At 42.7% G+C, this 24934-nt stretch overlaps 1 protein-coding gene across 1 annotated transcript; it reads right to left on the bottom strand.

The window, feature by feature from the left end:
- Nucleotides 1–182: 182 nt before the first annotated feature.
- Nucleotides 183–23021, bottom strand: gak (cyclin G associated kinase). The gene is made up of 29 exons (XM_053421889.1): nt 22655–23021; nt 16978–17039; nt 16608–16667; nt 15677–15791; nt 14938–15080; nt 14654–14779; nt 13826–13915; nt 13298–13433; nt 12659–12771; nt 10785–10863; nt 9564–9681; nt 7575–7624; nt 7271–7419; nt 6986–7108; nt 6746–6879; nt 6458–6652; nt 6253–6370; nt 6027–6106; nt 5600–5793; nt 5325–5498; nt 4984–5150; nt 4621–4867; nt 4341–4535; nt 3892–4029; nt 3695–3781; nt 3349–3603; nt 2920–3068; nt 2536–2712; nt 183–2448 (listed from the first exon to the last, which is right to left on the bottom strand). Exons 1-29 carry the CDS (start codon nt 22794–22796, stop codon nt 2347–2349), a joined length of 3918 nt encoding a protein of 1305 aa, XP_053277864.1. The 5' UTR covers nt 22797–23021; the 3' UTR covers nt 183–2346.
- Nucleotides 23022–24934: the final 1913 nt, after the last annotated feature.

Raw genomic sequence — 24934 nt, 5'->3', positions numbered from 1 at the left:
AACATGCCATCTCAATGTTCAAACTAATTTTTGCTGGTTGTCATAATCCAGACCAAAATTTAAATTCTCAACCCATGTCCGATCCTTCCAATTCAGTCTGTTAATCATGCTGACAAAGAATCAAACCAGTAACAAGTGAAGGTAATGATCAATAAGCACAAAGAAACACCAGACTCCTTAACTCAGATCAAAAGTTTTATTTGTTTTTGCATTGAAATCTACATTCATATTAGTATGATGTAATTTGGTTCAGTAAACACTGCCAGTACATGGTTTTACAAGCCCCCCTCTTTATACTGGTGATCACGCTGTCTGGAGGTTCAACTGAATTTCAAGCATCAGTTGATTTAATTTTATTTCCCCAGCGTCATACGTAGGTTTTACTGGCCCCTCGTGTTGGAATTGTAGCAAAAAAAGTAAAAACAGAAGGAACGACTTCAGAAAAGAACGAAACAAAAAAGAAAAAAATGATAAAACACATAGCACATAACAACAGAGAGGATATATATATATTTGTAAAAGCACATTCGTATTCATAATAGATGCTTTGGAATGAAACAAGCGACAAGAGGCTGTGATCAACCAACAACTGTCCTATCTGCACTCAGCACATTCCACTTATATATTATCTGATTTTCTCTTCTTTTACTTTGTGCCATTAATACGCATGAATACATGTCATCATAACGCCCCCACACTCCCCCAACAAAACAATAATAAATAGGAAAACAGGTGATTCGATTGGTTCATGAGGTAAAATGTGAAACGATAAAAAAAAAATAGGTTGGAAAGAAACAAAAAACAAACGTGGCTGAAAAAATGAAGCTAATGAGGAAGAGATTGTGACAGAAAAGCATTGTGTGTAACATCGGTTTCATTGTCTACTCCAGAAACACACACACATACAGACTCACACACACACGCACACAGGCTGTAATCTCAACAAAGCCACTTGATGGATGATGTTTTTATATTTACAATCAATGGGATGATTAACGAACAAGAAGGAAAGTAGAAACCTTAACACAGGAACCCCCCCCCCCCCCCCCCGCCAAAGAAAATGATAAAAAAGTTTTAATCACCATGTTCTCTCTTCTCTTTTAACTTTTTGATCTCCTATAAACTGACCATCCACTGAACGAGGCTCGGGTTTACTGAGACGAACAGAGTGGGGGGGGATGGAGATGCTTCAGAAGCGACAAGCTGTGAGTGAGCGCCGAGGAACAGAGACGTCGGCCCCTCGGCAAATATTACTCAGTTTCTGCTACAAGAAAAAGAGCACTTCAATTTAAAAAAAAAGAGCCACCGCCCATTTGGACTACCCTGGTTTGGAAATCAAACACGCCCACCCCCTGTCGTTGGGAGAGCATGCAGTCGCGACGCTACACGGTGAAGCCCGATTGGCTGGAATTCAAAGAGCACTTCAATAAACAACACACGGCCCACTTGGGTTTATATGGGGCTCCGAAACAAGATCAGCTCCGTCGTCGGGAGTTCAGGATGCAGGTTTTCACATCAGTCTGAGCAGTGTGTGTGTGTGTGTGGCAATAACTACAATGGTACAAGCAGCACGAGTAGTGTTCAGCAGGCAGTCGTCTGGTCCTTCTGGAGAGGGACTGGCTCAAAGCAGACGTGTTTCATCCACAGATCTTCTGCAGTGAGAGTTCAGGACTGTTCCTGTCCGTCGCTACGTTCCCAGATTCATCAGCAACGTTTGTTACTTTTTCAGCTTCAAAATGTTTAAATCATGTTTTGGAAAATGTCCTTTTTTTTTTTTTTTTGACCAGTAAAATAAATGACTGGTTGTCTGCAAAAGTGCCAAGCACAGATGACAAACCTACAAGCCACAGCCAAAATTACCAGCATTTTATTAGTCAGGGATAAATAAATCTTATTTTTGTTTTTAATCGGAATACCACTGTGTTGATAATCATCTGCGTAGTTTCAGAAGTCCTTCTATTTTCCTATTTCTTTCCCACTGTGTCTTCTCGGAGTGATTGTCACCCGTTCCTCCTTCCGTTGCAGCTCCACTCAGGCAGTCGTACAGGTAGGCAGTGAGTTTAAGAACGATCACAACATTTAACTGGCACTTTAATAACCAGTGAGGATTTTTTTTAACTACAGCCAGGCATGAAACAAAAAAGGTATTTTCCCCTCGACTGTAGGAACAGAAGAACGTAAAGAAGGAATAAGGGAGTGAAGGGAATGGTAGAGAGGACACCTCTCAGAGGCTCTTGGCCCCCTAAGGCCCAATGTGGGCTCAGTCCTGTCTTATCTGGCCCGGTCTAACCCCGTGACTGGTTAGGCCGAATCCAGTCCAGTGGAGCTGGGATCCAGACCAGGCTTTCAGAAGAGTGCTTTGGATCCCTGGTTCTCGAACTCTGACCAGGCGTCGTTCAGTTCCATGAAGATCATCTTAGCGTAGTGTTCATAGGGCTGGTCGGTCGCCTGTGGAGGGAGGGAGGGTATACGTTTGAATCCTCAAATCAAGAGTCTGTTGTTCCTGACCTGGCTGAATGCGTGTTTACACTGTACCTTATCTGGATGGACAATCAGCACAGCCTTTCTGTAGTACTTCTTCACGTGGTCCGGGGTCAACAGGTCGGCCATGCTCACAGGCCTCCAGCGGGTTTCTCCCTCCCACAGCACCGTGTGCAGCGTCGACAGCAGCGCCCGGATGTTTCGCTCCTTCCCTTCGATCCAGTCCAAGATCTGCAGCAGGACAAGAAAACAAACAGTAATATTATTTAGCAAGTGCAGACATTGTCCAGCACTAGGAAGGCTGCCATGTCGGCTTCTCTAATCAGCCTTTTGGAGAGTAAGCGTCTACTCTGCAGTTGGAGAGCAGCAGAAGTAAGATGAGGTATTTTCTTCAAGATCACGATGTACGTCCCCCCCCACATGCTTTCAGCCTGTTACCTGCAGTTTGAGCGGATCCATGTCTTTTGTAATCTCCTGTCTTCTCATTTCCGCGATGGTCCTCGGTCCCTTCTTATCGAGCTTAGAGGCAAAACCCTGAGTGGACAGCAGGTCCTCAAAGTCGTCCCGCTTTACCTTCGGCTTGGGGCCTGCGTTCACAACACGGCACAGAGAAGTGAGGAGTCGGACAGGAAATTGTGTTTGAATAAAAAGATGCACGCAGACTTTGTTACACAAGATGAGGCATTTTTGGAGAAGATTGAAAAACACTATCCTAAGTTTTTGTGATAATCTTAAAAACTGAATGATATTAGGTCAGAGCTGCAGCATCGAAGCTCTTTTTTCGAGTGGTTGCAGTTATATCTACGCTTCCTGCATGATCCCCAGCTCCAGCCTCAAATCACTTCCCCTCTACTCAGTGTTTCTTACCGAACCCAGGCCCACGCACGCCTCTCTCATCTCTCCCGCCGATGACACTAGCGAAGCTGAGGTTGTAGTTAGGCTTGGTGGGCTGCGCGGCTGCAGGTTGAGATGCCGAGGATGTTTTGGGTACGGATCCTGATCCCGAAGTCCAGGGTTTGCCCTGGGCTGCGGCAGCGGCTCTACCGGACTGCCAGGGCTGCCCTTGAGCCTTGGTGGAGGAGGAAGCAGAGGAGGGAGGAGCCTTCGTGCTAAAAGAAGGCCCTGAAACATGGAGGAAGGATAGTTAGTTAACAAAGGTAAACTTTCCCTTTCTTGAAGACAGCTAACTGAATATCTGAGCAGGAGAACTGACCTGGTAAATTGGAACCCAGGTTTCCGAGGTCGGCAAAGGGGTCAAAGGTCTGAGACTTGGCCTTTGACATGGACGACCCCCCAGCAGCTACAGGCGGAGGGACAACAGGTGAGTTAGAACTGTTGAGGTTTTCTAGGCAACACAGAAGACTGATAGGGATCAGTAAACCATCAGCTACACAGTGTTCCTCCACCTACCTGTACTGGTGTAGCTGGGTTTGCTGCTGGTGCTACTCATGCCAGTGTTGGTGCCGGCTGCCCAGCTGTCCCACCCGCCCAGCAGGTCCGGCTGGCTGGCGGATGATGTCATCTTTGGGGCATCATTTACAAGCTTATCTGTGAAGACACAAAGGACCAAAGTGTCACCGATTCTGATTCTTTAAGACATTGATTAGCCAATGATCTACGGCTTCTTCCTGAACAAGAAGAACTGCTGTAACAAATCCACCAAATTCTGTTTAGAATTCTGATAATTTTAAAGTTTCCTGCTGAATATTCCACACATTGAACCATCAACCTCATTTAGAAGCTGTTGTTTTAAGGTGTAATCATCATATCTCCGGGTCACAGACACTGAGATATGAAGAGGCGTCAGAAGAACATTGGACGGTGGAGACAGATTTAATGCTGAGTAATGTCGGACTTACTGAGGTTGAAGAGGCTGGTGTTGGAAGCTGGAGTGGGGTTACTGTGACCTGAGCTGAACCCGCTGGTGGCCGAGCTATCAGAACCCAACAAGTCTCCAAACAGGTCCGGTCCGGAGGCCTGTCGAGACGAGCCCACGCTGGAGCCGACACCGGAGCCGGACCCCATCCCAAACGGATCGAACAGGTCGCCCGTGGCTGCAACACAGACATGGAGTGGGGGGGGTGAAAACACATTCAATATAACTCGTGCAATCACCACGTATTAAGCCTGGAGCCTTACGTTTTGATTCTGGTGTGGTCTCACTGAAGAACAAGTCTTCCTGCCCTGCTGCGGTCTGACCAGCAGGGGGTGCAAACAGATCGGTGAGGAGGTCGCTGTTGCTGGATGCAGCTTTCATTCCTCCGTGGACTTGTTGAGGAGCAGAGGAGGAGGTGGAGGACGCGAAGGGAGGTTCAGGGTCAGAGTTGAGACCCAAGAGATCCGCTGTGCCACCGATGGGAGCTTCCTGGGCGGCAGGGGGGGGAGTCTAGGGGGAGATAGGGACACCAGGAGGAGTTAGAAATTAATGAAGTGACGGACAAAGAAAAGAACACCTTACTGTATTACTGGTATGTTATAATCCGCCATACAAGACTTCCTCACCTCAAAGTCAGCATCAAATAGTGGTTCGCTGGGGTCACGTGACAGCGGCTCCCCCCCGGGGGCAGAGTAGGAGTAGGACTCTCCCTCTGACTGATCACTCATGTCCTCCAGCTCGTTCATGGATCCCCCTGCTTGACTGTCTGAGGCGTCCTGGGGGCCGCTCACATCTACACATACAAGAAATGATGGGCATCTTAAAGGAATGGTTTTTTCTTTGGAATCATTCAGAGAGGGGGGGGGGAACAGCTCTCTCTCTCTCTCTCTTTAGACAGCAGGATATTAACCAGAATACTAAAGAATGTTAAATGGAAGTGGAGCTTTACTAGAACACAAGAAGGTACCTTCCCAATCCAGGGTCTGGAAAAAGTTGTTAGCGTTGGTATCTGTGCTCCCAGGAGATTCTGGTTCTGGTTCTGGATCTGTGAGATTGGGGTCCTCTGGAATCTGCACCGGCTCAGACGCCTCTGAATCATAAAATGCTGAGGAGCCTGGCTGACGAGGCAGCTCCGGTTTACCTACAGTGAATGAGGTTTAATATAAAGTTCATATTTAGAAGTGAATTGGAAAAACTGTAAAATAACTTTCCCCTCAAAATGGCTTGAAGAATGTCACCTACCAAATTTGCTGAGGATCTCTTGCTGTTCGTCACGAGAGGAGAACAGGATTTTGGGGTTGAGGCCCTTGGTTTGGAAGCTCTCCCACGGTGGGCTCTTGGTGCTGGGTCTGTCCCTGGGTTCCATGTCAATGTCTAAGTTCACCTGGAACAAGTCTGGGTACTTCTCCTGGATGTCACAGGCGTCCAAGTCGTACCTGACAGGAGGAACAGGTAGATGAGAAATAACACGTTAACAGAGAGATCACATTACAAGCTTGATAAGAGCTGTACTTCTTACTACTGATGTTGATATAAACATTAAGAATCATGGTTGGACCTCTACAACAGAAGAGTCGGCCACCAGTCTTATTAGAAAAGATGATAGCACCAAGATGGAAGAATGAAGTTTGGAGCAGTGATGTTTCATGGATCAGGGGTGTGTACTCACTTGTTGAACTTGACATTGGTCGCGTTTCTGGGCACAAAGCCCGTGTGGAACTGGATCTGAAACATTTTCATGGATGCCATCTGAAACACAACAGAATGGAATTCAAAATGTGATATATATTGCAGGCAACTATGCTGTATCTGCTATGTCTCTGGTTGTTGGGTTCATTTCCATTCAAGCTTGTGTGTGTGTGTGTGTGTGTGTGTGTGTGTGTGTGTGTGTGTACCTTGGCCTGCAGACGCCCTCCCAGTGTAGATCTTGCATGATAGATCACCACCAGTACATCTCCTTGGACTGACACATTGAGTGGAATCTCTGCTCTCCCGTCCTCCATCTTAAAATCCCTGAAAAAACATGAAAGCTAAAGTTTTAGCCACATTTCTCCCATGTGTGTGAATTTGTCTGGCGCCCGGTTGTCTGCGTTATCTTGCCTCATCTTGTCGTATTCCTGTGACGTGGTGAGGACCCTCTCGTCTCCAACGTAGACTTCACAGAACGGCCTGCACCCGTTCCGCTGCTTGTTGAACAGCGGCATCGGCGTCATGATGATGGAGCGGATCATTATGGGCTTGCTGTGGGGGATGATGGGCTCCTCTGCCATCATGTCACACATATACTCGATATACCTGCAACAATCAAAAGCAAGACGCGGCTCATGTATTGGACGTTTTTTGTAAAACACTGAAGATATTTTAAGTTTTTTAGTGTTTTTCCCCTACCTCTTGTGAGAGGGTGCTATGCCAGGAGGGCATCTCTTCATTGAGAACATGTAGACGGCGGCCTCAGCTGTGGTGAAGAGACGACAGAAGCACAGGAAGGAGCAAACTGCCACTGCAGACGCTGCCCTGCCGTCCTGCAGACAGAGGGAAAGGTCACAATCAGGGACGATGCAGAATTTGTCCTTCTCCTTTACGAGGGAGGACGCAGCCATCGATCAGTGGCTTTGTAAGGTTACGTACCAGACAGTGAACTATACAGATGTTCCTCTGGTCCTGTTTGAGCCAGAGATGCATGTTTTTACACACACTGTAGAGACTGCGTAGGTTGGGGGCGCGACGCACCTGCCAGTTACACTCTGAGACCTACGAGAACAAAGAAAGATAAACCCCTGAATGAAGTCACCCTCCTCAGAAGACCTCTACTGTCATTGGTTCAGTTTAAACAAACCACTCATTCACAGAGATGGTTCTACACACTAAAGAGGTGCACACACACACACACAGACACACACACACACGTCATACCCTGTTGTGGAATCGTGACGGCCTGTAGGATCTCTTGGAGAGGTTGTAGACAGCGTAGTGACCAGCGTGACGTGAATCTAGGAACAGCCGGACGTCCTCAATGTTGTTCTTTATTGCCGACTCCACCCCCTCTGCTGGGAAGGACATGACTGCACAAAGACACACACACACAAGAAGAATGTGTAACTTTTACATCCCATCGTTATTTCTTTATCCGATTAAGATTGTATGTCACATCCCTTTCATTCAAGCTGTAGGCACTGGATTATTCTGTAGTATGTTTCATGGAAGGTAAGAATCCTACCTGCTATTCTAGATGTGATGTAAGAAATATCCAGGTCTCCTTTGGCATAGCTGTAAGAGAACATACAAGTGCACTTATTATGAAGAGAGTCGGTTCACAGCAGAGGAGGGAGAACAAAACACAAACCTACACTAGAAATAAGAAGGGAAATCAAACAGTTTGACTAAGGGTCTAAGAGCCGGCACAGACACAGCCATTCTCACAGCTTAGTAACACACCACAGCTTGGAATTACTGTATCCTAACATGACCCTCGGTAAATGAGTGATTGGCTGATTGCCTGCCACACAACCCCACATTTCAACTGATTTAGATTGAAGGCGGCAAATACACAAAATTAGATCAAGACAGTCCTCAGTTTGTATTTCCTCATGCATCCGGCAGCTGCTTGACGCCACAAGGGATTAGACTCAGAAGAGGCTCCATCATTTAAAAGTCTTATTACAAGTTAATTACAGTAGAAATTAGGTTACGCTGGATTTGACAACAAAACCAAATCATACGAGATCACACAATGACGGCAGCAAAAACAATGCAGCATGATTTCTACTGTTAATTCAAATTTAGTAGAGACAAACAAACTGGAGGCCAAGCAAAGAAACTCCTCTATCTACGTCGGTTACAATAATATTTGATCTCTATGGTGTTAATACACACAGACGAAGACACGCATGTTGCTGGGATGGTGATTTAGTAAGCAGTGGAGCAACATCACAACCTTTACTCGACCATTCACTCACTCACTCACTCATTCAGACCAGACAGCTAAAAGTAAAACATCGCTCTGTCCTTTTTCTTTGCCCTGCATTCATTCAACTCAGTTATTGAATGTGTGATGTTAGGATCAGCAAGCTGTGATGAAGGACACAGCAAACGTAAAAAAAAAATGGGTGATAGGTTGATTGTTTGTTGTTGTGGTTTTTCGTCTAGATGAAAACACAAACGGTGGAACACACAGAGCAACGCCTGAGTCGCTGCACTTCACTGACCCATATTTACCTGGGGTTGCTAGATGATGGACACATATTGAGGGACCATGAGGGATTGGGACAGAGAAAAGAAACAACAAAAATAAACAAAACGACCAAACAAATGGAACAAACCGATGAGAATATAACCAAATGAAACATAGAGGGGCTATAAAAGGAACACTTTGCTTCATCTTCTCTACCCTTTAATATTAACCCTAACCCTTCCGGATACTGGTGTCACCACTGGGCAACTTGAAGCCAGAGTCTTCACAGCAGTGATTGTGATGTATTGAGGTCCCACTAATACATGCTCTCAACCAATCACGAGTCAGTCTCGGCGGCCAATCATGACATTTCACCCTATTTTGCAAAGTATTATATAACTAATTAAAATGATTTTACCAAAAAATAACAGAAAACATCTGTTATTTTGCTTTTTAGTTTGTATAGTCATATTCCGTCTGCAATAATGTCGCCTGTGGGGTTCATGACCGATAGTGCAACCAGCCACCAGGGGAGCTGTCATATCATCCATCTTTATGTGCAATCTATGGTCTGGACAAACAGGCCATGATATCCTATACTGTGACTGAAAGGGAACGTGTCCAACTGCCTAGTAGCAAAATGTTCCTTTAAAAAGGTAGATCTGAGGGCAGGGGAGGTGTGATTATGAATGATTCAGATTAATCAACAGCATTGCTATACTTCAGGTTGATGATACTGATAAACTAATTACAATATGTAGTTATGCCATTTGATGGATGGCCGGATTAAAATTTCCTTACAGGACTACGAACGTGAGGGTGGAATTAAAAGGGTTAATTAACTTATACATAGACTTGTGTGTGATATTAGTCAGTGAAAAAAATTAAGAAGCTCTACTGAAAGTTCAGTCAACTCCACAGAAAACACTTTCCATTCCTTTCGGCATGTTTGGAAAAAAGAATCTGATCTGTGGACTTAAATGAAATGTGTAATACAACCCTGATACTCATGGTAAGCAGGTTAGAGCATCTTACCTGGCTACTGATTGGATGACCTTAGAGGAAGTGTCCTTTATGTTGGTCAGGAAGCGCTCGGTTCCTCCCCTTAAGATATCAAAAAGGCCACTGGCTGACTGATCAGGATCATAAATGCCTTCAGACATCGTGGGAGGAAGAAGAGCAAAGTCTTAATATCATACATTTGTATACTTTGTCACAGTTTAAGCACTGAAACGGTTAAACCCACAATGAAATGAAAAAACTAAGATACTGATGCATCTTTGCATTGGGGGAAAAAAACTTGAAATATTTCCATTTTGTCAACATGAGCTTCCAAATGTCGAGATTGACGAACAGGCACATGACTCATGATCCTTTATTACCCAGGTCTGGAGGTAGGTGTATGAGGACGGGAGCAGCTCTCAGAGGAAAGAGCAAACGCTTTCTGCCCTTCGACAGAGCGTTGACTGACAGAGCAGAAATCCTCTTAATGTACAGCACACGGCCTACACGACTGTCGGTTTATAGATCGGTAATAATGAGCCTATTACACTCATTTACAGAAAAGTTCCACGGTAAAACATGCGTTTTGACCAGGTACCTTCAGTTCCTGCTTTTAATATACAGAATTTAACCAGTAAATGTACATTATGTGGGGTTTGTGTACTTTGCTCCTGTCTGCTTCAGACAAACCAAAGGTCATCGAAACAAAAACAAACCGATGTACAGACTGATGACCTCACAGGGCGTTGAATAGACAGGAAGTGTTGTGTGTGTGTCTGTGTGTGTCTGTGTGTGTCAGCAGTCAGGTGGTCAAGGGGAACTAAACAGATTACTTATTGCCATGCTGCACTTTCAGTGATATGGGTAGTTAACATGGGTTTTAAAAAGAGAGGTTTCATGAGAGTAGGTCTCTTGTTCAAACCCAGTAAAATAGCTGCATAGTTGTAGTTATTTTGTTAGTGTCAGTGCAGCATGATCGGTTTATTCCAGGTCACTTATGGGGGCTATAGGCTGTGCTTCAGATAACCACTTGTTCTATTCCACTTGTGCAAAGGATGGAAATTCTACAACTCCATCGCTCTGCTGTGGGAGACATTTCAGTTCAACCAGCTTCAAATCCAAAAATGTGAACACATTCAAAAACAAAGAAGGCATGAAAAAAAACACACACAAACCAACAACCTCTCAAAAAACACACCAAACCCACAGAGAGAGCTAAACTGTCATCCAAAGATAAATAAAAACCAGCCTCACCTGCATTGTTGTGGACGTTGTGGATCTGCAGTGGCGGCTGAGCTCCGTTGTTGCCAAAACCTCCGTTCTGCTCCAGCAGCTGCAGACATTCATATCCGTCAGACACTGGACGCCAACAGTAGTACGTACTCAACATAGTAACAGGTCGGCCGACAACTTGACAACTAAATTGGCAAAAAAACCTTGAAGCCAGGACTAAAGATTTTTGTCAAAGATGGAGGAGCTGCAACCGCAATAATTTAAAATATCATATTATAGTGTGGATATCCCAGAAAAAAAAATAATGGTCCACAAATAGAGGAACAAAAAATCCAGAGTGTCAAGTGACAGGTGTGGTTTCTGTCCCAGAACGTGACATCACCAGTTCAAAAGATTTACAAAAAGTAGATGCATCATAAAAGTAATTTGTGACGCTCTGAATAAAATAATTCTCTTATGAGCAACACAGCTTCTGTTCCTCTCCAGGACGTCCACAGTATTTCCTTTTTAGAATTTCACTTCCATCATAGCTCCCTTCCTTCACTAGCTTCCTCCTCCCTGCTCCATCTCGCAGTCTGTCTCTCCATATGTCCGAGCCGAGAGGCAGCAGAGAGAAGAGGAGGAGGAGAAGTAGGATTCTAATCTTCTTATGTCCAGCAGGGAAACCCCTTCTTAATCCTAATCAGATCAGCCATCCGCTCCGCGCTGCACACGTTTACAAGCCTTATCAGGATTCTAATTAGTAAGATATCAGGATATAGAAGAATTCTGTGCATCAGTTTACTAATTTGTTCCCACGAAGTGAAAGAGCTCAAATATTCTCAATTTTAATTCTAATAGAAATTAGCTCGATAAAACCTACACTGACTGATCCATATATCAGTTGTACTGCAGACCAGAAAGTTGGTGGAGGAAATAAGTGTCGGTGTAAACGTGGAGATTTTGACATTGAAATCAGCTTTATATAAACAACAACTGTGGCTGAGGATTTGGTGATAAGTACCAGGATTTGTGGATTTGCAGTGGGAATCATTAGAAGCCGTGGCTGTTAAGTCAGTGATGTCTCCTCTCTTCTCTGCTCTGCTTCAAAAACCGAGGCTAAATTCTTAAATCTGATTGTGCTGAATTAACTACTGTGGGTGGTAATTGAGAAAAGGTATTTCTGTCTTTACAGCCACAGTTCTGCTGCACTGAGAAAATGTTGGTATCGATTGGTGTTTATTTAAGTTCACACATTTTCCATCTCTGTGTCTGCTCTGTTTCTCTGGACCCATTAGGACCAGGTCAGACGGGAAGAGAGAAGACAGCCTCCTTTGTGCCTGCTGCTGCGCGTGTGTGTGTGTGTGTAGTGTGTGGTGTGTGGTGTGTGGTGTGTGGTGTGTGTGTGGTGTTTGGTGTGTGGTGTGTGTGTGTGTGTGTGTGAAGCTCAGCAAGTGCAAAAACATCAGCAATTTGAGCGCGTACAAGTGTGCGTGCACGCTTACACACACACGGCGGAAGAAGCTGTGCAGCCCCCCTGTTGATACTGTCTTAAACACGCTGGCAGACACTGAGGATGTGTCTGTGGCTCAGCAAATCAACCTGTTACTCATTAAAGTGAAATACACTTGTATATTGAAGTATATCTTCTACTCAAAATGTAAACGTCAGGTGAATTTGAGATTGAAGACTCGGGATATCAGACGAATACAAATTCGCCTCGGTAGCCAGGCACCCTACACCCCTCTAATTCCATTGTAGGAGGTGCTGCTCTGATATAGATTAATGCATTTATATTTTCTCAATCTAATATCTGTCCGTTGCAAATGACAGAAAATGTGATTTTTTTTTTACTATGGAATTTTTACAAATCAAAAGCTGTCGTATTGTTTATGAGCAGTCCTGCTCACACCTACCTCTGTAATGGGCGACTTTGGGTTGACGTTGCGCGCTGCTGCGATCTCCTGGAGCTGGTTGACCAACTCTGTGATGGACAGACGCTCCTCTGGGTTCACCTTCAACATGGAACCTGGGGAGGAAGAGGAGGAAGAGATGGGTGAGCATTGATGGAAGGGAGGAAGAAATGTTCAAATCAAGGAAGATAATACTTATGAGAAGGAGAAGAAGATATGAGGCTGACGGCTGCACTGTGAGGTCACTTTTAGAGGTTTGTGGACATTACGATAATATGATAATTTATGAAAATCATACAAAGTAAAATTGTATACATTTTTTCATTGATCACATGTGTGGCATCACAGGGAACAAACAAAATGCTACTTGTTTAATTTAGATTTTCATGTGTCATTCTTTGCAAGAAATAGACAGATTTCAGGCAAAGAATAGACAGAGCTTTTTTAAGTTAATTAACCTGGTTTAATTAACCCAGCGTTTCTATTCAATATTTCTACACCAACTTTAGATGTGCCAAAACATGTGGCAGACGAGTAAAGGTGACAAGTAAATTAAAGCCGTTGCAGATAGAGGGATAAATGAAGTGGCAGGAATAAACTAGTTCATGCAGGCAGGCAGAGAGAGAGAGACAGTACACGTACGTATGAGGTTGTGATACACAGTGTACTTCACGTCATTCTGAGGGATGGCGTATTTCCCGTTGACGATTTGCAGCTTGGCCCCCTCCTCGAACGGGTGCTGCTTAAAACACAACAGGTAGAGGATGCATCCGAGGGCCTGTGGTGGAAGAGCAGAGACGAGACAGACAATATATATATAAATGACCCGGCCTTTTCATTATGAGCTGAAGCAAAAATGAAAATAATAAAAAACAGCAAATAACACAAAACAGGTAAAAAGAAATACTCTGATAAAAGCACACAGTTGTTTCCTTAGGACTAAAATCTTTTAAAGTTGTGGTATTTCTTAACTCTAAAGGAAACAGGCTTGAGAACAAAACACATTTTGGACTATACATGATAACAAATGTTGTTTTTTGTTTTAATAACACGGCTAACTCATCTCCTGAATCAGAAACTGTGATGGTTTGATCTTGGATAACATCTATTGATCTTTATAGAAGCAGATTTCAACACATTAGAAGGAGGGAAAAAGAAAAGAGTTCTGACCCAGATGTCCTGTTTCTCGTTGATGGGGAAGTTGGAGTAGAGATCAATCATCTCAGGTGTTCGGTACGCTGGAGTTGTGTTCCTTGTGATCTACATGCAAATGGGAAAAACAATATAAAGACCTCTGTGGGGTACTGCAATAATCCTCTGATACAACTGAAATGTTCACCTACGGTATCTTTTTGAACTTAAATATAATGACTAAATAAAAGAAATGCTTTAGAACCTTACCCAGAACCTTTGGAAAACACAGTGTCACTAAAAAAGCTTCTACCATAAAAATCCATTTCCTGCTACATCTTGTTTGTAGCCTGCAAATAGGAGCCTGATGGACCTCCATGTTATCAAATTCACATCTCTGGGGTTGTGCACACTGAGGTCATCTGTGGCTAAGGTTTGATGTGTGAGTGTCTCTCTCTGTATGTGTGAGAGTGTGTGTGTGTGTGTGTGTGTGTGTCTTTGGTACTAATATAATTAACCTGATTGATCAGTGCTTCCTGAACCTCCAGCTGTTCATTCGATTAAAGGTTTCTGGTTCCTGTCCAGTAACATGAGGTCAGTGTCGGCCACTGATCCACTGACTTCGGAACTGACTGACCACTGTCTCGTTTTTCATTCAAATAAGGAATATACTTTATTAGTGAAATTATATAATATATAATAAAAAGAAAACGGACTGTTCTTTTAAAACATTTACTGCTTCATTCAAAGCATTTGTGTGGTGTGAAATATTCACTCATTTACTCTGTTTTGTCTCAGAGATGAAAACGACTACTATATTATTCCGATGTTAATGGAAATAAGGAAATAACAGAAGTGTGTGCGCACCTCATCCTCCACCATGGACCTCTTCTGTGCCGACCAGCTGTAGTCGGGGTAGTGTGACACTGTGGTGGCGCTGCCAAAGTCACAAAGCTTGATGGTGCCCTGGTTACTAATCAAGAGGTTCTCAATCTGCAACACACCAAACAAAAGTATCATCAACAACCAGGCGTTTACTTGCAGTATCTATTGATGTAATACGACTTGAGGCTGAGTTGTTTCATTGAATCAAATAGTTTTGAAGGACTGCATATTATGGATGATTCCTCGTTCGCCAAGGACAGACGAACCTTGAGGTCTCTGTGGATGATTGGAGGTTTCTGTTTGTGCATGTGCTGCACGCCGCGGCACGTCTGGTAGAAGACTTTCAGCACAGTGTCACATGACAGGGGCGCCCTCTCCTCTACTCGCTTTATGAAGTCCACCAGCTGACCTGAGGCAGAACAGATACAAGCACATGAATGAAAAAACGTCAGTGAAATGAACACTTGCTCGGACCCAGATGCATTTTGTTTTGTACGTTGATTGCAACATGTCTAGAAAGAAAACATTTCATTGCAAATCAAAGGGGAAGCATTGGATCACGCAATAAAATAGGTCAATTAAATCAAAAGGTGCTTTTCACATCACATAAATGTTTGAATAGGATTATAAGAAAATCTTCTAGTGGAAGCAAAGAGTTGCTATTTGCTTCTAAAGCTGGAAAACTGCTGAACGAAAAGGAAAAGAGAGGAAGGAAGCAAACCAGGAAGTGGAAAGTTTACAGACAGGAAGCGGTTTCATCACAAATTAATTTCAGTCAGTTACTAGGAAGCTGAAGTGACACGTCAGATTTTTGGCTCTTTAGTCTGATGAATGAGTAAGCACTGATTACTTCACTTCTGAAGTAATAAGACAGAAAGAGGTAGCAAAGAAACAGATACTGAGAAATGTGTCACTTATAGTGTGTGTGTGTGTGTGTGTGTGTGTGTGTGTGTGTGTGTGTGTGTGTGTGTGTGTGTGTGTGTGTGTGTGTGTGTGTGTGTGTACCTTTGCACAGCTCAGTGAGGATGAGGAACTCGGCCTGTCCAGTGTCTGACTCCTCTTTGCTGATGGAGGCAGCAGAGCAGAACTGAACCGTGTTGGGATGACCTGACAACTTTTTCTATGGGGCAAACAGGTCAAGGAACAAACAGGATAAACACACCTACTACTACTATTGTGAGTACTAATATACTAATACAAGTATATATAGGTTAGTCATTTCAGAAGCTCGAACAGAAAACGCAAGCAAATTGACCGATAAATTGTGGCAACTGATTTAGGGAGAAATCTCTGTTCTGTTCACTACGCACTTTGTTGCATAGCCTCTGAATAAGCAGTTCTGGTTTAAACCCTCACTGCAGCTTGCTGGTGAAGCCGTGCAATCACAAAGTAGTTGTAGTTCGTTGACAGGAAGAATTCACTGCTTATTTTTCTGTCTTATCAGCATTCAAGACATCAAACGCTGTGCAAATAGTGCAGCTCTGCAAACACTAATGTTGCAATGCATCCAGGAACATTGTGTCTCATTTACCCACAAAGCATGCATCTCCACAATCATTGCACAACAGAACAAGAGACACCCCAGCAGTTTGTAGCCGGTTGATGAAATACAATGGGATGGTTCAGCAGAGTCATTCCTGTTTTCTCATGCTCGTCAATTATTTTCAAAACAAGATTCAGAAATGACAAGCTTAGGGCTTATTATGAAGTTTAACACTAAGTATATATGACTTTCTCAATAACGCATGTTGGCTTTGTGAATTGTTGCCAATAAACAGTATTGTTGACAGCATACTGCGCCACACAGTCATGGGTTAGAGTTGAACGTTGTCACATTTTACCTGCGGCTGTGTATTGAAACTGAAACGCTCGTTTTGCAAACTTAAAAAAAAAACTAAGTTTCATTTCACAGCTGCTTGAAAATGATAATGGATACCATGAAGCAGACTTCCTGTATGATTTCCTTGCTCTTCTCCTCCTCGTTTGACAACAGCCTCTGAAAAGAAAAGAACACACACGTGTCAATGTCCCGATACTTATGGACTCGACTGTGTGTAGTAACCACAGACGTACACAAAGATGAATACTTCTTAACGAGGAAGTGGAGACATGTCGTCCATCATCATATACAATCTAGGGTAGTAAAGCCATTACCTACTCCATCAACACACTGATTACAAAGTTTATGTAATATTAACTTTATATTTTAGGTGTTTATTGTAGAGTCATGTTGACGGAGCTAATGTTTATGATTCAGTGCATCATTCATAGATTTTATTTGCTGTGTGGGTACAACGTTATCTTACCTTGAGAGCGTAGTCTTTACCACTGGTCATGTCCTGGGCTTCATACACGAAGGCGAATCCACCTGAGAAAACGTGAGAGAGCAGAGTGTTATTAACATAGCTTACATTTACACAGATACTACGTGCGGCTCTAAAGCTCTTAAAATGGAACATAATAATCAACAAATATTCAGTGTATTGAAGAAACGATGTGATGCATAGCAGGATGTGTTGTAATACAGTCTATAATAGCTATTGTCGTCCAGTGTTTTATCTTGCACATTTGATTTGTCTTGATTGTTGTATTATGATGGAATAAAATGATGAATGACAGAGAAGTGCATCCCATTCCACAGGATACTGAATTCCTTTTTTACTTTTACCTTAGAACAGGGATCGGCATCAGCCTGATTCCAGCCTAGAAGCTGCCAAGTGCAACATTCACTCTCTAAATTAATACTTTCCCCGACTACACACTGATACAACACCAGCTATCACCTTCCTTACTGTTTGCCACTGCTCAGCCGCATGATAGGAATTGGAGATTAGGTGCCTTGCTCAAGAACACCACATGACAATCAAGAGTATCTCTGCCACAGGCTCACACCTCTAAGCTTCAGGTCAGTACTAAGCCCTGCTCAATATTCACTTTTCACTGGGGGTGTGGTTGAAACCTGGACTGGTGTTAACATGCCAAGTGCTGGTAAGATCATTCATTCACAGAAACTGGACCACACTGCCCCCAATGCCCAATCACAAGGGAATTTATGGAGGAAATCATTTAGAGATAAACTTTATTGATCCAACACAGGGAATATGTCAGACGTAAAAGAATAGAGAGTAACACAATTTCTAGACGCAAGTCACTTAGACTGGTGGACAAGACGTCCGTGTGCTGGTGCTCATTAGTATGTGTACACTCCCAACAAGGACATGGCAGGGTTACCATAGGGATGAGTAAATCAACTACCAGCCTAACTTGAGTGAAACTCTCTGAAAACCATAATGAAGAAACTCAAGACCCCAACGCAGTATTTACAAAGGGAAGGGAGCAGTAACTGGTATTTAGCCAGTCTGGACTTTTGAGCTTGGCCAAGATTCCAACCAGTAACCTCATGCCCACATACATGTCTTTAACTTGAAAGAACCAAACTAGTTTAATTGCATTTTGAGCTTATGCCCTAGGTTTAATTCAATAAAATTGTATCTTTCTATACAAAACAACATTATTTTAAGATACTTAGTTGTGTAACTTTGGCTACTAGGGGTCTCTTAATGAAAACAATAACAACGTTTGATGATTTGTGAAGCAGCGCGGGATCATGGGAGTTGTTGTCTTTACTGCAGTTACCGATTAAAATCTACGTGACACGAGTCAGACTCATGCCCACGGATGAGGAAAATATTTATTTATGTTATGCAGCAAAAAGCAATTGAAAGGAAAATATAGCAGCTGATAAACTGCTAGTGGTGTGTTTTCCTTTGACACGCGTCATTTGCCCCAGAAGCTTTAGAAGAGACGGCAAAGCAGAGTGTAAAGTGGATATATAGCAAATCAATGGTGACCAAAATGATCAATGAATAAAATTGATCAGTTTGAACAGTGTTGTAAACCGTTTGGATAATGTAAGAACAATATATAATATAGATTCATCTATATATTGTGAGGTTGACACCAATATTACAATATTGTAGAGACAAACACTGGGTGGGCGATCATCTGCATCGACAGGACGTTAATGGTTTAATAATTAACAATTAATATTCTACCCGACAATCTGCGATAACAAAGCATTCTAGTCAGCCATCAACCCACTGAGACACACCACTGATGCCCCTGTCCTTGTGGGGATCACAGGTCTCACTCTGCTCTGTGCAAAGGAATGAAACCTGAAAAGCTCAATTTCCTCTGCTCCATTTACCAGGCCATTCCAATAGAAATGATAAAAAGCCTCTTCATCATACACCATGTTGTTCAAGGTTGCTAGGGCGGAATCAATGTGTAATATAACATTAAGAACGGCATATCCAGGCCAGCTTGGAATAAAGAGACCCTTGTTGTCTGCTGTTTCACCTGCTCAAAAGGGGACGTGAAAGCTTAAATAAAGGAATAACTAGTCAGATATATCATTGTACCTAAAAAAACCATGTGCTATCTAAAGGTACCATCCTCTAACCTGAAGAGGACTGAGTCTGTGAAACTTGGCTCAGTACCACGATGACAACCATCACTTGTGTAAAGGGAGGCTTTGTATTTCCCCCTCACCAAAGATCTTGATGACAGAACACAACAAAGAAACGTTTCAAACCCCAGGACAGGAGTTTGAACAAGGCAAAGGTTTTGTGTAAAATGATCTTGAGTTTTGCCATCTGCTCTGGTTTCAAAGTCTTTTGGGTTTTCCTTAACCTCTGCCATAGCTGAGGATTTGCAATCACAGCACTGTGATTATACCGTTGATTAGATTGGAATCAGTGCAGAAACATCAGTTTATCGTTTATTTTCCAGAAATTTATGCAAACAAATCAGTAATCATTTAATTTGGGGATGCAGAACCGACCGGGCCCTATACAGGCTGCAAGACTGAAGTTTTGTCAGGAATGAAAGGTGACAGGTGACAGGTGACTGTTACCTGTTGCATGTCATTGTATTACAAATCAGGGCACTCGTCAAGAAAACAAAAAGTAGAGACTGAATGTTTCGCTTTCTAGGAGAAGTAGACAATTTACCCTGTTTTTGTTGAAGAAAAAGACAAACCAGTGTGCCTACTTTTCAGGGATGCACTCGCACCGGCAAAAAAAGGTGAATCTCAAGTTTTGTTAAAGCTGAAAACATGCAGGTAAAGTGGGTAAGATGTGAGGACATGACGTTAACACTTGGGCCAAAAAACTGCTTGCACGAGTCGGCCTTCTGACAGAGACAGTGTTATCCAGGGCAGGTTTTGTGGTGAGCGAGCTGATAGCTTAGAAGCTGAAAACCCGTTCAGTGGGAGGGTTTGTGAAGGAGTCTCGTTACCGCTGCAGCGCTGCTAGAAACAAAGTAGAACTGTGTGTGAAATCCATGCATTCTTCTTCTCTGTTAAACAAAAGGTTTGCTATGAAGGGGGGGGGGGGCAAACACTCCTCCAGACATTTGAAAAGAGGTTTTTAGGACATGAAACATAAACAAAAGGAAGTGAACATGTTTGTTCAGCTATGTAATGTGGAGCCTGACAACCTACAACATGAACGGCTCAGAACAACAACCTCCTTCGGATCCATTTCAAAGTAACGTGGACTGAGACGCTATCTTTTCAAAGGGACATTACTTATCTTATACAAAAAACGTATCCTGCCAACTTCTGCAATACAAATCGGTTTCATGTCCACAAAGTAAATTACCTGAAAACACCTTTAGTTAATTGTGGAGACTAATCCAAAGTGAGTGTAACAATGGTCCACTTTGTCTTAGAGCTGTTAAAAATCCCAAATAGATGAGTTAGCTGCAGTAAGTTAGGGTGCATTTTAATATGTATATGTTTGTTATTTTGTTGGTTTGTGTTGAAGAAATGTTACAATCTTAAGTTTGTTTGCTGAACCACTGAAGCCACACAATGGACGAGTTCAACTCTGACATACTGGCCTGACTATGCTGTCGAAACTGTAAGAGTGAGTACTTCTCCTGAACCAAAGTGGGCTCACCAGTAATGTTGTTACACAATCATGTGTTGTCACACTGGATTTAATTAGTATTTTTTCAATAGACACCAGCCTAAATTAACATTTACATTAAACATTTACTGTCTGCTCCACCCGCCACTATGGCTAAGTTACTAACCACATAGTGTAGTATGGCAGCAAGACTGTCCTGCCAACTTGCCACTTTGCATTGAGGTCAAGAATCGGTGTGTTTGCTGCCTTAGAGCAAAAACCTGACCTGTGGGTTTACACGAATACAGGCTTCTATTTCAGATTCAGGCTCAGGGGCATCATTTTAATCCAATGCTGCCGGAAATATTGGCTACACTACGGAGATGAATCTATAAACACACACTGGAGCTCAACCGATTTATCAATTGGCCGATAAAACCAACTACTATCGGTCAGTAATCTGTATTTATGTTTTTAATGTGACATTTTACTCTACAGAATAAACAATGCGTTGTTTACAATCCAATTCCGGGTTACAGCTCTAATGCAGGGACCACAGGTTCAGTTCAACTCTCTCTCCTCCTTTCACACTGATCTCTATCCTATTGATGAAAGCATTATGCATGCTTGAAATGAGGCCTGACACCGATCAGGCCTCATCCACTGAAAATGACAATGAGACCGTCGTTGAAGGGATGAAGCAGCATGTACCAGACCAAGACTCGGTTTCAGATGGAGCAGACAATACCTTAAACACTCCTGTCGATGTTGAAGATGCCAAGCAGAGACATCTACACCATGAAGAAGACATATCATATAATGATGATGATGTCATAACGGATCCAGACTATACTCCATACTGTGATGAGTCCATTAAAAGGTGTGATCAAGAGACCATCCAGAACTCAAGGAGATCATTGTGTGGAGCTGCGTGAGGAGAAGCACATGCCTCCTCAGCATTATGTTTAGTTAGTTTGTTAGTTGTGCTTTATTGTTGAAGGTTTAAAATTGCTTAAGTCACAAAGGCATGTTCAAAAATGTGTCATTTTATTCCTCTTAGGTTACATAATTGACAGACATTGTTATTAGTATGTCGATAGTCGTCTATTGTCATAACCTGTTTGAGTGAAATGATTAATAAATATCACATATTTGGTTAATTGTTTTGTGTTTAACTCCCTAATTTCAGTATCAGCATCAGCCCCCCCAAAAAAATCGATATTATTTGGGATGTACTTACGCATGGTTATTATTATTATCAACAATATGTGATGAATAAACCCTGTTTCAAGCGAGATGGCGTTTAACTTGCAAGCAAATCAAACTGTAAAAGTGCCATGTAGCACCAAACACAACTGTCCCCATGCTGACCATCCCAAGACCCAAAACCCTCAATTAAAAACCTGTTATTGATCATAAGTCTATTTTCAGGAAATTCCCGGTTGGGTATCATTTAAATAAATCTATCTAGGTATCTTTAAAAGAGGAGGAGGAGGAGAACTACCACTGAGCCTATGTCACACAAAAACAGAATCCAACGAAGCTCTGCAGATGCTGGGACTGCTCGTGTTGTTTACTCTCTGTGTTTAGCTAACAACAGCAGTTAACTGTCATGGCTGACGGGAGTTTTTAAAAACCAAATCACCTTCCTGTCTGTCCCCGTCATGGTGATCTTTATATCACAAACAAACCGGGTCTGGCTTCCAGGGAAGAGGGTGCGGTTTGAAGCGAGCAGACACCAACAGGTTGTCAGTGGGTAGATGAGTGAAAAACGCAGACCTGTGTACGTGACTTTACTCAAAGCTCAACAGCGTTAGCATGCAAAGTGAAAGTTAAAGTTGTGTGTACGTCCCCTTCCGATCTGAACACACGAAATCAAACTAGCAGTCAATCAACAACCAATGGACCGAGTGGTGTTTACTTGGTGACTCACAGCTCTGCACTAGCTCACGTTATTTCTCTCCCTGTCAAGTGATAAGAGGTTAGCCCCGTTAGCCGCTCCGGCTAGCTAACACGGCTAGCCGCGCAGGACGTTATCCACATTTCCGATCGGAGGGTTTCGCCGCCTCACCTTCTGCGATCACCCGCCGGATCCTCAGCTTCAGGTCGCCGAGCTCCACCACTTGTCCGACGAAGTCATTCTGGTCCCGGCCGGCGCCTCCGGACGAGCCGGGCCCGGCGAGGAAATCCAGTGCCGACTGGAACAGGGACATCTTCACCAGCAGTGCTTCAGCCGCACACGAGCCGGGCTTCAGGGCAGGGAACTGGGGGGGATGAGCCCAGGAAGCTCCGCAGAAAAACTGTACGGTGCTTTAACCCTGTTAAAAAAACCTGGAATCAGCTGATATTATTCCTCCGCTGGAAGCAAACATCCTCTTCCTGCACCGAGGCTGACGAGGCCGCCACCATCTGCCTGAAGCTGCTGACTTCCGGGAAGGACGATGACGCAGAGACACGATTCAGTCATGTGACAAAGAAACAAAATGTTCTGAAACATAAGTAAAAGTACGAATACACGAGAGGTACACACACATTATTATAGAATACAAACCTATTCATTAGAGAGGTATTTTAAAAGTTTTTACATCTGTACTCACTCATTTACAGTTTGCTTTAAATGACCCAATATAAAGTGGATTCAACAAGTGTTTAATAAGTATCTTATTATGTTATGCTCTATTGAAGTCAAATGTACTTACAAACAATATCTTCTAAACACTTTACAAACAATGTGAAGATAGACAGATAGAAAACAAAAGTACTACTACTACTAATAATGTTAAAGCATAATATTATAACAATAGTAATAGCAGTAATAATACAGTGGCAATGATGTAGTAATAAAGCAGATATGTATTTATGACTAGCATCATGATATATACAAACTAAATAAGAGCATGTACATACATATACATACATGTAAACATACATTCAATATAGATATGATATTTAATGTACATATAGTGTGTGCTATCAGATGATGTTATTAGGCTGCTCCTAACTTGATGACCAAGTGAGCCTCTGATGGGAGATAGTGACGCTCAGATCTTTGTTTTGCTTCCTGATCAACCCAGATATTATGTTAACGTGAAGCGACAACTTTTATTATTATTATAATTATTATTATTGCATCACTGTACATTATTATTAGTATGTAGTATGTACATTTTATTATTATGAACATAGTTATTAACATGATCATCATTTCATCATTATGTTATCAACACTTCCTTTGCACCTTATCTATTTAATCTTTAATTCTGTGGTATTCAAGGTGTACTTCCACTGCACCTTGTGTATTTTCATGTCTGGATTGTGTATTTTGAATATACCTGGCTGCTATGACTGTTTATTATTTTATCAATAAAGCTGTCAGTCGACACGTTCAATTCACGCCCCGCCCCCTATTAACAGGTTCTGTTCAACCAATCAGATTGTGTCCTGGTCTGGAATGATCTCGCCTTCCCAACTTTAAACACGGAAGAGTAGAAGTCATGATGGCGCCTCCCAGTGGAGAGGAGTTTGCACCACAGCATTTGGACCGGTATTGTTTGTATTTTACAGTTTTTTTCGATTGCATAAACACTAAAATCAAAAGTATAACACAATTAACAAATCTGACACTCAAGGAGCAAAACATGGGCCCAGATCTGCAGCACCAAAAGCACAATGTCAGCTTCACACTTTTTGCAAAACAATACACAGAGTGATCTGCAAAACACTAAACACGCTTGTATACATTAAACACAGAAGTATATCGAGATGTCACTTCCTTGCGATTCCTAATCACTGCCTGTCAAATGACTACCCCTATGGGCCAATTGGTTAAACACAGCCATAGGGTGTTCAAACACATGATAGCTTAACTTTAGACACACCAATCACGTTTCAGCACTTTAAAAATGCAGCAGCTGAGTTCACCTGTTTTCAACCCAATGGAGCTTGTGCTCAAAAAAGAAGAAGAGTGAAGGTGAGAGGGGGAATCCACGGAGGAGGAGAAGGCTGCTACATTTACAACTTTCATAATGTAAATGTACTGTATTCCAGACCTATGCTGAACTACACAATCTTGTCTTTCACTGTATTTCTGAGAGTTTTACAGATGGATGCTGAGGAAATCCCTCATGAATTCATATACATAGATGAGGCAGGGTTCATAGGACAAAATCAAAAAGGAGAGGCAGAAATATCATTGGCCACGGGGCTATAATCCATGTCCCAGGGCAACGTGGGGGTAACATCACCCTTTGTGCTGCCACTACACAGAATGGGGTCCTCCTCCGTCACGCCAATATGATCCCTTACAACACACCTCACATTCTCAAATGTTTGGACCGATTACACAACATCG

Source organism: Pleuronectes platessa, chromosome 4, assembly GCF_947347685.1.
Source record: "Pleuronectes platessa chromosome 4, fPlePla1.1, whole genome shotgun sequence".
NCBI lineage: Eukaryota > Metazoa > Chordata > Actinopteri > Pleuronectiformes > Pleuronectidae > Pleuronectes > Pleuronectes platessa.
The sequence above is the reverse complement of the archived record's forward strand: the minus strand, read 5'-3'. Positions and strand labels throughout refer to the sequence as shown.

Excerpts from the sequence above, each read along its gene's own strand:
- gak (XM_053421889.1), bottom strand. The coding sequence starts at position 22,796 with ATGTCCCTGTTCCAGTCGGCACTGGATTTCCTCGCCGGGCCCGGCTCG. Across the intron at positions 15,081-15,676 it reads CCTCACTGAGCTGTGCAAAG|GTCAGCTGGTGGACTTCATA; the intron begins GTACACACACAC and ends GTTCTGCCTCAG. Across the intron at positions 5,151-5,324 it reads CCAGACCCTGGATTGGGAAG|ATGTGAGCGGCCCCCAGGAC; the intron begins GTACCTTCTTGT and ends TTGTATGTGTAG.